This window comes from Pseudorasbora parva, chromosome 1, assembly GCF_024679245.1.
Source record: "Pseudorasbora parva isolate DD20220531a chromosome 1, ASM2467924v1, whole genome shotgun sequence".
NCBI lineage: Eukaryota > Metazoa > Chordata > Actinopteri > Cypriniformes > Gobionidae > Pseudorasbora > Pseudorasbora parva.
The window spans coordinates 62,458,270-62,474,513 of record NC_090172.1 but is presented as its reverse complement, the minus strand read 5'-3'; the positions used below and the strand labels follow the sequence as shown (position 1 = coordinate 62,474,513).

General features: G+C 42.2%; 6 protein-coding genes across 6 annotated transcripts in view; 1 reads left to right on the top strand and 5 right to left on the bottom strand.

Annotated features, from left to right (window-relative positions):
- The window catches only part of LOC137071310 (Fc receptor-like protein 5), a 54,632-nt gene extending 45,521 nt beyond the window's left edge, over positions 1–9,111 (top strand). Inside the window, exons 11-13 of the mRNA XM_067439222.1 lie at positions 817–1,059; positions 8,414–8,518; positions 8,625–9,111. Of these exons, the coding sequence (XP_067295323.1) occupies positions 817–1,059; positions 8,414–8,518; positions 8,625–8,683 (407 nt within the window). The 3' untranslated portion in view covers positions 8,684–9,111. The remainder of the gene's footprint in view (positions 1–816; positions 1,060–8,413; positions 8,519–8,624) is intronic.
- A 282-nt stretch (positions 9,112–9,393) lies between these two features.
- Positions 9,394–9,846, bottom strand: LOC137080109 (histone H2B-like). Its single transcript, XM_067447559.1, has one exon. The coding sequence runs from the start codon at positions 9,802–9,804 to the stop codon at positions 9,430–9,432; it is 375 nt and encodes a 124-aa protein (XP_067303660.1). The 5' UTR covers positions 9,805–9,846; the 3' UTR covers positions 9,394–9,429.
- Positions 9,847–10,415: 569 nt separating this feature from the next.
- LOC137071237 (histone H4) lies at positions 10,416–10,727 on the bottom strand. The gene has a single exon (XM_067439093.1). It carries the CDS (start codon positions 10,725–10,727, stop codon positions 10,416–10,418), a length of 312 nt encoding a protein of 103 aa, XP_067295194.1.
- Positions 10,728–11,513: 786 nt separating this feature from the next.
- Positions 11,514–12,265, bottom strand: LOC137079783 (histone H3). Its single transcript, XM_067447536.1, has one exon. The coding sequence runs from the start codon at positions 12,237–12,239 to the stop codon at positions 11,829–11,831; it is 411 nt and encodes a 136-aa protein (XP_067303637.1). The 5' UTR covers positions 12,240–12,265; the 3' UTR covers positions 11,514–11,828.
- A 1,475-nt stretch (positions 12,266–13,740) lies between these two features.
- Positions 13,741–14,188, bottom strand: LOC137079900 (histone H2A-like). Its single transcript, XM_067447545.1, has one exon. The coding sequence runs from the start codon at positions 14,179–14,181 to the stop codon at positions 13,795–13,797; it is 387 nt and encodes a 128-aa protein (XP_067303646.1). The 5' UTR covers positions 14,182–14,188; the 3' UTR covers positions 13,741–13,794.
- Positions 14,189–14,768: 580 nt separating this feature from the next.
- On the bottom strand, positions 14,769–15,863 carry LOC137079592 (histone H1-like). The gene has a single exon (XM_067447523.1). It carries the CDS (start codon positions 15,548–15,550, stop codon positions 14,927–14,929), a length of 624 nt encoding a protein of 207 aa, XP_067303624.1. The 5' UTR covers positions 15,551–15,863; the 3' UTR covers positions 14,769–14,926.
- Between the last annotated feature and the right edge of the window lie 381 nt (positions 15,864–16,244).

Genomic DNA, 16,244 nt, shown 5'->3' with positions numbered 1-16,244 from the left:
TCAGAGGCTCCAGTGCGTCATCGTCAGTAGGGCCGGGGCCAGGCTCAGAGGCTCCAGTGCATCATCGACAGTAGGGGCGGGGCCAGGCTCAGAGGCTCCAGTGCTTCATCGACAGTAGGGCCGGGGCCAGGCTCAGAGGCTCCAGTGCGTCATCGACAGTAGGGCCGGGGCCATGTTCAGAGGCTCCAGTGCGTCATCGACAGTAGGGCCGGGGCCAGGTTCAGAGGCTCCAGTGCGTCATCGACAGTAGGGGCGGGGCCAGACCCAGAGGCTCCAGTGCGTCATCGTCAGTAGGGCCGGGGCCAGGCTCAGAGGCTCCAGTGCGTCATCGACAGTAGGGCCGGGGCCAGGTTCAGAGGCTCCAGTGCGTCATCGACAGTAGGGGCGGGGCCAGGCTCAGAGGCTCCAGTGCGTCATCGAGCCACCGTTTTAGCCCCGCCTAAAATCCGGAGCACAGCAATGGTTAACTCCACAATTTAGTACTACACAGTTCACAGTCTTTGCAATGTGTTTTAGCAATACATTTCTAACATTTATAATGTGTTATAGAATTTTTTATAGAATTGCCTTTACAGGGACTTTAAGTTGTGGTTTTAATTATGTTGTGTTGTGGTGATTTCATTGTGTTGTGGTTTAATTTAGTACGGATGCACTACTGGGCCACTGTAAAAACCTAATACACAACTCTCATGACAGTTTGTAACTAAACTCACAAAGAATAAAGTATAATTCAATTGATAATATCAATATTTAACTTGAATTGTTTTTGCTGTATTCTTACTACTTGCAGTAAGCACAGATGTCTTGTGTTTGTAGATGGTGAAGTGATTCTGAGTTCTGTTGATCATGTGATTGAGGGAGAGACTCTGACTCTACACTGTTTACATCGATCTACAAACCCCTCGATCTTCAGCGCTGGTTTCTATAAAGACGAAACACTGATCCAGAATCAGACGACAGGAGAGATGAGCATCACTACTGTCTCAAAGTCACATGAGGGTTTCTACTACTGTAAAACAGAGAGAGGAGCGTCACCCCACAGCTGGATCTCAGTCAGAGGTGAGAGTCACGGGAGTCTGTATCTCAGAAATCAGAAAGAGCATGCTTATGAGAAAGTATGTTTATACACTCAAGGAATGTGTCCTCGTGACAAGTAGGAAAGTACAGACATTCACAATTGATTTGAGTCATCTCTAGGATAATTAGCCTATGGAATAGTATGAAAAAATATTAGTCTCTCCAGACTATTGAACCTATTCAGTTTAAATAGGTTATACAATTTAAGATTTTATCAAAATAAATGTATAATAAAAGCTGAGTGTTTTCATGGCAAAAGTGATTTGTTAGTGATTGTCAAACACAATTGAATAAATTCAAGGCCCACATTTCTATTATGCAAAGCTGTTTTTCTTTTAAATTAAAAAAGCAAGTCTCTTTTGAACTTCACTAAATGAAAGTGCATGTGCCACTCAAACCAGAAACAGATAAAGCAACAAGCGATCATCTCAGACAGACTGTGCTTCATTCAACATTAAACCACAAATCTGACTCTCCATAAATTAATTATTTTTAATTTGAAATCAGAAAGGAAGGAATCTGAATGTGATCAGTATTTTTGGAGTTAGGACTGGGTTCTCTTTTTATGTCAGTCACTTCGACATTGTGTCAAAAACCCTTTTGGGGAAATTCTTTCAGTAACCTATTTCTTAGTGAAAGAGTTTCCCCAAAAGCATTCCAGGAACCAAGGTTACTAAGACGTTTTTCATCCCCTTTTAAACATTCAAATAAATGACCATAAATCAATGTACAGACAAACAAATATTCTATTATAATTCTTTATAAAACTATATTTTTATAATTCTGGCCTACATTTGTCTCTAAGCCTTGTTTGCTGTCATTAAATACATGAATGATAATTAAAAGTAGGGCATTTTTCAGAGAGGCTAGCAATAGCAAGCTAGATTTTAAGCATAAGATCCCACCTTATCTATAGAGCGTCTCCAAAGCCACGCCTCCTCCAATACCCATGAACACAGCAGGGAGCAAACAAAAGCTCCACGAGAGACACTACCTCATGTCTCACAGCATATAACATTACGATAATAATGAATATAAGTCAAGTTCCTAAACGTAATTTAGGGAGGAGTGAGTCCATCTAATCTTCCAATCAACAGCCAAAGTATATAAACAGCTGCTTACCTCTCCTCAGACTCAGCTGTTCGAGCTGTTCCAGCATCCCACCATCTCCCCAAACTCTACCTTTACCCCAGGTACCTTGCCCTACATAATCATATCGTCGCTGCCCGATGAAACTCACGTATGTCCAAAACGGTTACTTTTCAGCAAGTGAAAAAAACACCGTATTTCAAAGGCAGTTGAATGTAGCGTTGTCATACTTGCTATGGCATCATTACATGTAACCATATTCTTGCCAGTGTAATGATATAATCCACATTTGACCAAAATTGAGTTTAAATGGACATACGTGCATATTTTACAGTAACAGTGGTCGATATGCTTTCTTCCGATCATTAATTAGAATGGCCAAGAAAATAATTTAAGCCTAAAGTAGCATACCTACCCTCATTGGCAGCTGTCTGAGAACCGTCACTTTCAAGTGAATCTAAGAATGACAGAGAGAAAAACTAGTTAACATTTCAGTAGGGCTCCTCCGATCACGATCAAATCCACTTCATTTTCAGCGTTTATTTGCGCATCTTCTAAATTAACAACGGCTGTGTGTAGTAACAGCTGATCTATGTGAAATCAGGCACCTGAGGGAATTTACCGCTGATTAGAGAACCGGCTTTACTGACGAGATGCGCATTAACGACCGGCTGATCGTGATCGGAGCAGCCCTACATTTCAGTAATGAATACAATGTAGACTTAATTGTTTGGCTGACTCAATTCTATTTTCCTACAAACCTTCCTCCTCATTGTTGACCCTCGCAATCGCCTCTATAACAGCCCTATCATAGTTATTCGGCTGTCCAGTGCTGAGCTTCGATGAAACTTCAGGAGACCGGCGAGATGCTTCCACAGGGTGGGAGATAGGCTACGTGGCGTGATTGTCAGCTTTGACACCAAATGGATATACGTGAAAATCAGATGGCATGATTTCACAACTTTTCAATGGTCATTTAGATATGTGAAGCACACTGTATACGGAAATGAACCTGGACATTCAATCCGTCGAAAAATCTCAAAATCGGCAAAATGGACATACGTGGTTTTCATCGGACAGCGACGATATACTATATTTAGTCACTGTGGGGGTATATCAGAGCTCGAGATGAAGCTGCTTCATTGAGCCTCTCATCAGTGGATGGCAAACAAACTCGTTAAACAACCTTAAGCCTAGTTCAGACTGCACGATTTTCAAACTCGTCGGGTCACTGCTCTATTCACACTGCATGACTATCTGGGGTATCATTCAGTCACTGCTGTGTTCACACTGCACGATGGTTTGACGACAGAGGAGTTCACACTGCATGACTGAACAAGAGGAAGAATCGCCGCTCTCCGGTGTGCAAACTATTGGATTCGGCGATTCTCTCTGACCGCGTCTTTGATCATTCATACTGCGTGATTGTCACTCGCATGCACGAGCACCGATTTGCCTGTGATCTCGGGCATTTGTTGGCGATTTCACAAAACCTGTCGGCGACTCAAAATCGGGGCAAAAATCGGGCAGTGTGAACGGATGCCAGCCGAACTTAGCCCCACCCACAGCATTTTTAGGTCGGGCGATTCGGTCTGGCCTTGCTTCATAGAGGAGTAATTAGGTGTGTTGGACATCAGCTGCGGCTGGATGCATGCGATCGGCGAGAGTAGCCGAGTGCAGGCGGGGAGGAGCTGAAAAAGGTGACGTGAAGTCGGACACTTTCTGCTTCCCGTGGTGACGCTTGCGCTGTGATTGCAAACTTTATCACAGCTGAAGTTAAATAAATGCAATGTTTCTCAAATACACAGATGTTTCAGATGACATTTTCATTCAATACTTGATGTACTGCTTAATAAAGTGTCTGTTCGGACAAGAATAAAGTTCATGTAGATTGTCTACAAACCGGAAGGTTGGTGGTTCGATCCCCGGTTCCACCTGACCAAGTGTCGAGGTGTCCATGAGCAAGACAGCTCAGAGGCTTAACCCCAGCTGCTCCCGACGAGCTGGATGGCGCCTTGAATGGCTGACACCGCCGTCGGTGTATGAATGGGTGAATGCGAGGCAAGACGTAAAGCGCTTTGGATGGTCATAGTGTCTGTTAAAAGCGCTATATAATTGCAGTCCATTTACCATTTACCATAGAAACCAACACTATCAATGAAGTGTTGTCAACGGTTTTTATCAGTTTTAGTTTGATAAACATGACAATATAACATCGCGACTACATGAAAAGCGGTTTTACTGTTATAAATAAATGATTTGTGAGCATTAGCGTAACATAAGGTTTTAGAATAAACACGAAACGCACATGATCGCTGTCATGCGGTGAATCCGGCCAATCGTGGATCAGCTGTGTCGTCATCAGAGCTCGAGAAACCTCCTGCAGTCCCCCTTTAGAATCTGCAGCGGCTGCATCAGCCGGCTGCTCTTGAATCGCTCTCACGGTACTTTGTTGACGTGCGTCACAGTCACGTGCCGTCGGCGCTGTCTCAAGGACAACATTTCTAACCGGCATGCACTGCTTTAAGTCAGCCGCCGATCGGTCTGCGCATCGCTAGTTGAAGTCGAACAAGCCTATTATCTCCGAACAGAAACTGTTCGGACCAATGAAATCATCAAGGGCGGGCTTTAGACGATGACGGACAGATGATCAACAGTAACTTAATCATGCACGTCATCAAAGGGGCTTGGATGTATATGCATTCACCATCTCAATTTCTCTCTGAAATGATGATCATGTTGGGTAAGTACTCTGTGTATCATTAAATTATTTTACAACACTGGCAAAAATCGTGTATTCCAGCCTGATTTCAGCGTACGTGCAGACAGGGTTGCCAAGTTTTTACAACAAAACGCGCCAACTACTAGCCTTAATAGCTTCTCGGGGGGTTCTCCGGGGGAAAAATGGCGTTTGGGGGGTAAAATGTGTGTTATTTTGGCAAGGTTGCCTGCTAAAATTCGCACTCATGGGTCTATATCACATAATAGTCGCTTCAACCCGCGGACATAGAAAAGAACCCGCAGAAAAAACGCGGTCTTGGCAACACAGTGCAGTTGAGCTCTGTTGACATTTGACAATGCGTCCCTTCGTTGCTCTCATTTGTTGTAGGTCTATGCAATTGATGTCTTCCCTGGTTCGGTTAAAAAACGCCTCATAATCACAGCCCAATGGAGCATCAGACTCATATTCTGACTAGAGCTGAGTATGACCACGTCAGGCTAAACCTTAAGAGCACTGACCTGTACCACCTGACGGCATTGATAGTGTTGCCTTTTGTAGTGCTGATGTCCTCCAACACAAGACTAGACCAGTTCTTGGTTTGGAAGGAATGGGGGAAAAATATATAAAACTTATACAGGAGACCAGAGGTTAAATAAAGAAATAACACTTTACTGTCGCACAGCAAACATAAAAAAGTAGTTGGATCAGTGGGGGGAAAAAATAAACAAAAGGTTAGTAAGCAAAACACAACCACATATAACAACAGAATAATACTACTACTACTAATAATAATAATAATCATAATATTAACAAGTTTTAAATACTATAACTCCGTTTTTCATACCATATGATACAGTTAATTGCATTCAATATGTGTAAAATACAGGTTCAGGTTTTGGGGAATTGTAGTCTTTCATCCCCATGAGACAAAAAAAAATATATATTTTTTTACATCTTTCTGTCTAGAAAGCACCAAAATCAAAAATAATTTCACATTTCTTTCTGGAGAGTTTTGTGCAAAGAAATGGAGAAATTGAGTGTTACATGATATGTGAAAAACTGAAGCAGACCAATCAGAATGAATGCCCTTCATGAGGCACGCGCACTAATGCGCAAGGTCTCTCGCTCCCCCTCCTTCTCTGCCGTGTGCGCTACACACGATTTGAGTATCTTGTCTCGCATGGTCGCTCACTCCAGATTCCGGGAGATTTGAACTAATTTTGCGGGCATCAGGGAGCCGCCCGCTATCAATATGCGGGAGACTCCCGGAACTTCCGGGAGACTTGTGATGTCTGCAGTAGGCAACTGACTGCAGGCACATCAGGACACAAACGAGCAGGCTTATGTGCCTGAGAGCCCAAGCCCAATTTAACCACTAAACTGGCATACACACACATTGAGACGTCTATACTACCATGTTTAAAAGGAGCTCGTGGGCTGCCTTTTCCTCACATGTATCTGTGATTATCTCAGAGAAGTGATTTACTGCGCACGCAAGCATCAGTTGTGTGCTCAGTTATTAATGGCATTTAAAAATGGCATTCAATATTATCCAGTAGAATGCGTGTAGTGATTCCGTTTTTGTGCTCTTACTTTCTTTAGCAATAGTGATATAAATTAAAGCCAGCAGCTGATTGGACAGATGCACAGACCCGTCACATATATCCAATCACCTGCTTTTTTATGTTTCTTATGGGCCAATGAGGGTCTTTTTTTTGTTCGCGCTGAAGTAAATATAGTAAAAAAAATAAATTAAAAAAGTCTGGCCAATCCGGGGCCCCCTCTACACGTGGGGCCCCTAGGCTGCAGCCTAGGTAAACCTGTGCGTTAATCTGCGCCTGGTGGCTACTGTTGGAGCACATCTGATCTGTTCAGGAAGCTGGTTCCAGCTGCGGCTGGCATAATAGCTAAAAGCAGACTCTCCTTGCTTTGAGTGAACTCTTGGTATTTCTAACTGACTTGATCCTGCTGATCTGAGTGATCTGTTGGGTTTGTATTTAATCAGCATATCTGCGATGTATTGAGGTCCTAGGTCATTGAGTGATTTATAAACAAGTAATAGTACTTTAAAGTCGATCCTAAATGTAACTGGAAGCCAGTGTAAAGACCTGAGGACTGGTGTGATATGGTCATATTTTCTGGTTCTGCTCACAATCCTGGCAGCAGCGTTCTGTATGAGCTGCAGCGGTCTAATGGCCTTTATTTGGCTCAGTGGCAGCATATACAGGTTAAATAGGAGTGGTGCAAGAATTGACCCTTGTGGGACTCCGCATGTCATGGACGTCCACTCAGACTTATGGTCTCCTATACTCACATAATAACCTCTCCCTTCTAAGTATGATCTGAACCATCTGAGGACCATCCCAGAAAGCCCAACCCAGTTTTACAGCCTGTCTAGAAGTATGTTGTGGTCAACAGTGTCGAATGCAGCACTGCGGTCGAGTAGAAATAGAATTGATGTTTTACCTGTATTAGTATTTAAGCGAATATCATTTATAATCTTTATGAGTGCTGTCTCTGTGCTGTGATGCGGTCGGAAACCAGATTGAAAATTGTTAAAGTATCCGTTTAAGAATTTGTTCAGCTGACTGAAAACAACTTTTTCAAGGGAGTTTGGAAAAGTCCCATAGAGAAGTGAGGAGTTTACCACTTCTAGGAGATCTGCTTCTAAACAGTTAAACACACTTTTGAAAAAAGAAGAGTATTTCGGAGGCCTGTAAATAATGATAAGCAGGATGCATGGAGCACCTTTTAACACAATACCCAGATATTCGAGAGACAATTAGTCACCAAATGACACTTGCTTACATTGATAGAAATCTTTAAAAAGAGCAGCAACACCGCCACCTCTCCGAACTGCTCTGCAAACACTCATAAAAGTAAAGTTAGGAGGGGCTGCTTCATTTAGGACTGTTGCACTACAGTTTTCTTCTAGCCACGTTTCATTTAGAAGCAAAAAAATGTTTGTGGTTAAGTTGCTGACTAGAAATGATTTGTTCTTAAGTGAACGGATGTTTAAAAGCGCTAACTTCACATTATTTTTTATGAAATTTCCCCCCACATTAATTTTAGTTTGACAAATAGCCTGAAACACACTTATGACTTGTGATGTCTGCACGAGCAGGTTCGCAGAAGTATAAGGAAATACCCATGTCGATATGCAGGTAGGACATTGTATGATGATTGTGCAAACATGTTATGGTCCTACATCGGCTATCAGGATGTGAAGAGACTTCCAAACAGCATAGCAAAATGTTTCTGGAACAAATTACCAACACAGCCTTTAATGGTTTGATTAAAGCACATAAACAATAATGTTGATGTATACAGTATACCCTGTATACTTTAGGCCCTGACAGCCCACCACTGCGTATACTGTACAATGAAGTAATCCAAATAATAGATGTAGAAGTGTGCAGAAGTAATCTAAAACAAGTTTAGTTTGTAGAACAATTCTATTAATATCTACTGGGCCCTTCAGCACATTGTTCAACAACATTACTGTGTATTGTGTTTGTGTTTCAGTGTCAGCTCAGATTTCTGGCCTCAAAATCTTCAGTTTTCTTCTGGCAGCTTGTCAGTATCTGATCGCCACAGTCGTGCTGCTTTACAAATGTTACAGAGCGAGAGGTAACACTTCTGTCTGATCTCTCTCTCTCTCTCTCTCTCTCTCTCTCTCTCTCTCTCTCTCTCTCTCTCTCTCAGTGTTGAATAAATGTTTGTATGTGTATTTCAGTTTCATCTGCTCAAGACCAAAGTCAGTTTGCCGTGACAGAGGACGAAACTTCAATCTGATATTAACAATAATAGTTTTAATTTTTACACATGGTATTCTTATTGTTTATGCGTGTTACCACTATTTTATTTCATTTCTAGTAAAGCACTTTGAATTGTCATCGGGTATGAAATGTGCTATACTAATAAACTTGTCCATTGGGTATGCCTTGCCTTACATCATTTGTAATTAAGCATGAGAAATATTTTAGTGTTCTGCTTTTATATAATCCGTATTGTTAGGTTTGTCATTACATTCAAAGAACAAGATGGACATCATATCTTTGTTTTTTTCTGATGTTGATTTTGTTAGATGTTTGATTTTGAGATTTGCCGGTTCCGTTTCACTAGGCTAATTTGTGAACATACGGAACAAAATGTTATTCTGAACCACAGGTTCTGTATAAATAAATTTAAATGAATGCGTAAATGCCAAAAAGTTAATAAAATCTGCATTTTATACAGTTTTGAACGTTTGTGGTCATTGTGCAATTTCGTATTGATTTTGTTAAGCAACACTTGTTCTTGCATTATGCATCTTTCAGTATGATCTGAAAAAAGACCCTCATTGCCTTCAATCTGCGTCCTGTAGATTGTAACTACATGACGTTTTAACATTTAACAGCTCTTAAAAAATCATGCCTTTTTCTATAACTTCTACTCAGTAAAATCCAGAACAACCATAAATAAGAAACGTTTTAAGCTCTTTTGAAAGCGTGTGTGTGGCTCTTAAAAGAGCCTTTGTGTGTGTCGAGCTGAGAGCGGCTTTACTTTGAGCTGGTGTATTTGGTCACAGCCTTTGTGCCCTCAGACACGGCGTGTTTGGCCAGCTCCCCGGGCAGCAGCAGACGCACGGCGGTCTGGATCTCTCTCGATGTGATGGTGGAGCGCTTGTTGTAGTGAGCGAGACGAGACGCTTCACCGGCGATGCGCTCGAAGATGTCGTTGACGAAAGAGTTCATGATTCCCATCGCCTTGGAGGAGATGCCGGTGTCGGGATGAACCTGCTTCAGGACTTTGTACACGTAGATAGCGTAGCTCTCCTTCCTGGACCTCTTGCGCTTCTTTCCGCTCTTGCCGGCGGTTTTAGTGACGGCCTTCTTCGAGCCCTTCTTGGGCGCGGACTTCGCTGGCTCAGGCATGATGCTTCGTTCAGGGAAATTCAAAGAACAATAAAGCTGAGTTATTACAGGCGGGTTTTTATGCTCTGCCCTATGCTAATATCAGAAGAGAAGAACGGCCTCTGTGATTGGGAGTCTTCAACCCATAGAATGATTTCATTGGCCACATTAAACGCTCCGTGACTGCAGGCGAGCCAATCAGAAGCTTTAAAATGTTAATCACGCCCATCGACGACTGCCATCCCCCGCATCCTTCGTTCAGTTTCATGTTCCCTCTTTGATTTAGGATTCTATTATTTTAATGTTTACTTCTAAATGTAGACTCCATAATTCAGTATAATTTCATAGAATTTAAGCATAGTAGACATACAAATGCATAAACAAGTGAACTGCAGCTGAAAAATTGCACTTAAGTTTTGCTAGAGTACAGACGCCCCAAACCATACGTAGTTTATTTATCTGCAGTTGTAACAGAATCGAACACTGGGCAAAATAACCTTAACTTTAAATAATTAGAGATAACTTTAATTCAACATAAAACATGTTGAGTTTTATTTCAAAGTTGCTCTTAGTGTAAAAGTGTGTGTGGCTCTAAAAAGAACCGTTTGTGCTTTTCCTTCTCCGTGAGTCTCTTAACCGCCGAACCCGTACAGGGTGCGTCCCTGTCGCTTCAGCGCGTACACCACATCCATGGCGGTGACGGTCTTTCGTTTGGCGTGCTCAGTGTAGGTAACAGCATCACGAATGACGTTCTCCAGAAACACCTTCAACACACCGCGAGTCTCTTCATAGATCAGGCCAGAAATACGCTTGACGCCGCCACGCCGAGCAAGACGCCGAATAGCGGGTTTAGTGATTCCCTGGATATTATCGCGGAGAACCTTTCGGTGCCGCTTAGCGCCTCCTTTCCCGAGTCCTTTACCACCCTTTCCTCTTCCAGACATGTCGACTGTTACTCTTCAATTTACAACAACTGAATAAAGAGAACAAACACTGAAGTAGAGGAGTTTATAGTCAGCTAGCGGACCTGGTTGAAACCACATGGGCGGTTAAGTGACACCAGTTATGCATTTACTAGACTTTGATGCTTAACATTTTGAATGAATTGGATTTAATGTAACATTCTTGGCAACCGCCATTAAACGTGAAAAGAAGAAGATGATTCTTCTGAAGACTTAACACTGAGAAAACAGTGGTGTTTTTTCCAGTTTTTTAGTTTTTTGCTTCAAAGACACATTGTTGCAATAATGGACAATGGTAAAAAATGTTTTTGTGAAAAACTATTTATTTCTTATCCAATTTATGTTCATATTTAATGCAAAACCATCATATCAAGTGACCATATCATCTTGATCCTCATCTCCATCTTCCACCTCTCCCTGCCGGATTGTCACTGGCCTCTTCCTCTTCACATTATGACACCTCGTTGTTTATACCTTTTTTAAGTGCAATAGAAAATGCGCAGCTCATAGCCTATGTGCAGTTATAGTATGTGAGCTACTATTGTTATAAATCCATTACAAATTCAGGCAATTTATGATTCTAGCTCTTTTCCATAAAAAATATACGTTTGTATTCAACCTTGTATGTGTGGTATGGCCTTATGCGATTCTGATGCAATGCTGCTTAAAGTAAAAAAGGTAGAAAAACACCTTTACTTATCAGTGAAGACAATTTTTTTTGTAGGTGATAAAAGGGATGGAAATTAGTGAAAATGTACTTTTCCACTGGAGAAAATATGGAGCCATGTGACCTGTGCAAAAACAGGACACAGAATTAACCCGTGGGTCATGTGATGACTTATTTGCTCTTATATTGACTAATTTAATTTTTCCCCGTTAGGTTTGATCAATAAATGGGTAGCTTGTTGTGGTTTTATTAAAAATAAACATCATTAGATTTTGTTGCCTTGAGGCAATCGTAAATCATATTAAGATTATATCTTTCAGATTTGTAACATAATACCATCTTGAAATGGAAGTTGTCTTTCAGTTATGGATGTGGCTCTTAAAAGAGCCTTTGGGGTTTGTGTGTCTGATATGGATCTAAGCGCGCTCTCCGCGGATGCGGCGGGCCAGCTGGATGTCTTTGGGCATGATGGTGACTCTCTTGGCGTGGATGGCGCACAGATTGGTGTCCTCAAACAGACCCACCAAATAAGCCTCGCTAGCCTCCTGAAGGGCCATGACAGCAGAGCTCTGGAAGCGCAGATCCGTCTTGAAATCCTGAGCGATTTCTCTCACCAGCCGCTGGAAGGGCAGTTTGCGGATCAGCAGCTCAGTGGATTTTTGATAACGGCGAATCTCTCTCAGCGCCACGGTACCGGGCCTGTAACGGTGAGGCTTCTTAACGCCACCGGTAGCTGGGGCGCTCTTACGGGCGGCTTTAGTAGCCAGCTGCTTCCTCGGGGCTTTTCCTCCGGTGGACTTACGAGCGGTCTGCTTGGTTCTCGCCATTGTTTCTGATGAGCTTTGCGGCTGCTCTGAACAGAACAAACGAATGAAGAGTTCACAAGAACGCAGCGCTTATTTAACCCTAGAGCTGCCATGCGCTGATTGGATGGAGTCTCATCGGAGGCATTCGATTGGCTAATGTCCTGATAACAGTTGGCCAATGTCTTTGCGTTTTCTGTTTTTAGACGACAGTTTGTGGTTCCCGCCCAAACGTCCTTTGTTTCACTAACACCAAAATTAAATAAGCCAACTCAAGTTATAATTGTGTACACCAAAAGACTTTTGAAGTCTTATTTTACATTTACATTTAATAATTTACCAGACGCTTTTATCCAAAGCGACTTACAAAAAAGGGGAGAGTAATAGAAGCAACGAAAAAGACAAGGCCAACAACCTGTAAGAGCTGTATTGAACAGAGCACGCCTAAATCCACAGCTTCATCAGCATCATGTATATACTTATATCACCACATTATTTATTCCATTACATTGTATTTATATAAATATAGCAGTTTAAAATGTATTAAACCATGCCAATGAAACCATATCATAATACATTACATCAGCAGTGACTAGAATTGTTTTCTCCTTTTCATTTTCAGGATTGAGAACCAGTGCCAATTAAAATTGCATTCTTCTGCATTTATTTTTAACAGAAAAGACTATAATAGAAAATCAAGTTAGGAAAAATCACTGAGATTTGTTACTCTTAAGAGAAAAACATTTGCAGGATTATTATAGAAGTTAAAATTGAGGTTATGCAAAAGTGGGCATTACGCTTAATGCCCACTGAAAAATCTGTCTTTCAGAAAGAATTTGTGTGGCTCTTAAAAGAGCCTTTGGGTCGCTAAAAGCAGGCTTTGGTTCCCCTGAAAAACCCCTGAAAAACCATAATATAGAAGAAAGAAAAAAATATTCTACCTTTTACATGTAGCAGTCCTCCAATGCAGAAATAAATGTTTTACATGTTTGATATTTAAGAAAGTTTTTAGGAAAATATGATATAATAAAAACATATATTTATATATATATGTAATATTTCAACGTTGGGCCACAGAATCTCATCAAATGTAGAAAATATCTGAGCGATCATTTGCAGGGTTTACTGCTCATGTATAACAGCTGCAAATATTTACATTAGTATACCACAATATTAATTTGAAATGTCTTCATTTGATGAAAAAACTATTATAAATGTTCTGATTTTATTTAAAAAACCTGATGAACTGAATGAAAACTTTGGCCTTTATGTGATTTAGGTCCAGGAACATCACCTGTGCATTGGATATAAACTATAAACTAAAATTGTGTTGGGCATTTTACTTAGTTAAATGATTTATCCAGAGCATTGAAACAAAAACACACACAAAAAAAATTCACCCAAAAGCAGTACAGACAAAAAAAAACACTGCAGGTTAATTTTAAAATACCTAAAATGTATGTAACAACTGTGTGCCTTAGATAGTAAAAAATGCTATTTTATAAAAATACTCTTTCAAGGAGAATTTGTGTGGCTCTTAAAAGAGCCTTTGGGTCGCTAAAAGCAGGCTTTGGTGTATTTATTTGGACTTGGCGGGCTTCTCGGTCTTCTTGGGCAGCAGCACGGCCTGAATGTTGGGCAGCACGCCGCCCTGAGCGATGGTCACGCCACCCAGAAGCTTGTTCAGCTCCTCGTCATTGCGCACCGCCAGCTGCAGGTGTCGAGGAATGATACGGGTCTTCTTGTTGTCCCGAGCGGCGTTTCCAGCCAACTCCAGGATCTCAGCGGTGAGATACTCGAGCACAGCGGCCAAATAAACCGGAGCACCGGCACCGACGCGCTGGGCATAGTTGCCTTTGCGGAGAAGCCTGTGGACACGGCCGACGGGGAACTGCAATCCCGCCCTAGAAGAGCGAGTCTTGGCCTTGGCGCGAGCCTTTCCGCCGGTTTTGCCTCTTCCGCTCATCCTTGAAGTTAAAGTTAACAGAATAATGAGCAGTGCCGCCACACACTGCCTTTAAAGGAGAGTGCCAGTCGCCCATTGGTTTAGAGTCTGAGGAGATTTAAACCAATCACTGAACTTCCCTCCAAAGCCCAACCCCCTTTCAGCGGGAATGATTTGGCCCAAGTAGTTTAGACAGAAGAGAAAAAAATGTTATAGAAAATTCAAACAAGTACAAAATATGGATATTAATCGCTGTTCATACCAAACACTATATATTCTGTTCAGAAAAGCTTCTGTGTTGATTGTATTATTCTATATTTTTACTTTTTATTCGTTTTTTTTCCCTTTTTCCATTGTTCCACTTTGAGATTCTTCGGAATGAAAAGTGCGTTATAAATAAAATATTATTATTATGTGCACAGTGGTCTGATACTGTAGTTGTATGTCCCTATTGTAGTACTGAAGTTTATCACTGCCCATATTGTTGTTGGGTTGTTTGTATTCTCACAATCCCCGTGTTGTGGTTATTCTGTACTGCTGTCTTTTAATTGTTTTGTTCTTTGCAATTTTTTTTTAATAAAAACAAACGGTTTTTTTGACTCGTTTTTTTGTGTTTTACCTAAACTTTGTGAAAACTTTATTGTAATGTTCAATTGATTGGCTTGTCTTCAAAATTCTAAAATCTATAAAATAAACGAGTTTTGCTCTTTATTTAGAGTTCGTGGGTGGCTCTTAAAAGAGCCGTTGATGAACAAACAGTAGATTTTTATCTCTTTTTGGGAGCTGCCCTTTTAGGCTTGGCGGCTTTAGGCTTTGCTGCTTTAGGTTTAGCCGCCTTGGCCTTTTTAGGGCTCTTGGCTGCTTTCTTAGCGGCTGCGGGTTTCTTTGCCTTCTTGGGGCTCTTCATCGCCTTCTTAGCGGCTGTGGCGGCGGGTTTCTTGGCCTTCTTCGGTGATTTCTTCGCGGCTTTGGGCTTCTTTGCTGCTGCAGCTTTGGGCTTCTTAGCGGCCGCGGGTTTCTTGGCTGCGGGCTTCTTCGCTTTAGGAGCCGCTTTCTTGGCGGGTTTCTTCTTGGTCTCGGCTTGCTGCTTGTTGAGCTTGAAGGAGCCGGAGGCCCCGGTCCCTTTGACCTGCACCAGGGCGCCTTTAGTCACCAGACTCTTGACGGCGATCTTGACGCGGGAGTTGTTCTTCTCCACATCGTAGCCGCCGGCAGCGAGCGCTTTCTTCAGGGCGGCGAGGGACACACCGCTCCTCTCCTTCGACGCGGACACAGCCTTGACGATGAGCTCGCCGACGCCTGGACCTGCTTTCTTGGCTTTCGCGGCGGACTTCTTCTTGGGCGATTTGGCCGGGGCGGCAGCAGCCGGGGCTGGGGCGGTTTCTGCCATCTCTGTCTCTCTCTGGTCAGATCTAAAGTCTTTCAAACGCTGTCTGGTTTGAGCAATGAATAGCGCTCGCGCGGCGCTGCTCTTGAATTACACATGAGAACCTCATAGACTCAACCTGCCCGCTCACGCGTCCGTGCGCGTCCACGAGCTGCTCACGCTTGTGTTTTCTTCTCGTACATTTGAGGAAAAACTGAAGCGGTAAAATAGTTTGTCACAGTCTAATTAAAGTGAACAGCAAGCAGAGGTTCTGGCCTTTCATCAGAGACTCAAATACGCGGAGAGGAAATGTTACTTTTGCCTTCGTCAGGTCAAATCCAAGGCGAGCATCAGGCACGGCGAAACTCTACATGTAAACCCGATGGATAATTTGAATGAAAACGTTAATAAAATCCTAAACACGTCCTCTGTGTGTCCAGCAAACAGTCTGAAAGAGACTTTAGTGAAAGCAGCATCAGTGAGGGTGTGAGGAGGCTTTCATACAGCTGTTGATTTGGGCAGCTTGAAGCACACGAACATCATCCGGAGTCTCGAGTCTGTCTGTGACTCTCATGCCCGGCCAGCAGTGTCCATGTTTTAACTCATTGTTAATTTACATCATATCACGACATACAAATGTTAATTGGAATATTCGGTTTCGTTATCTCATATATTACAGTTTTTTTCGAAAGCCAAACGACAGTGAGAACATTTGGAG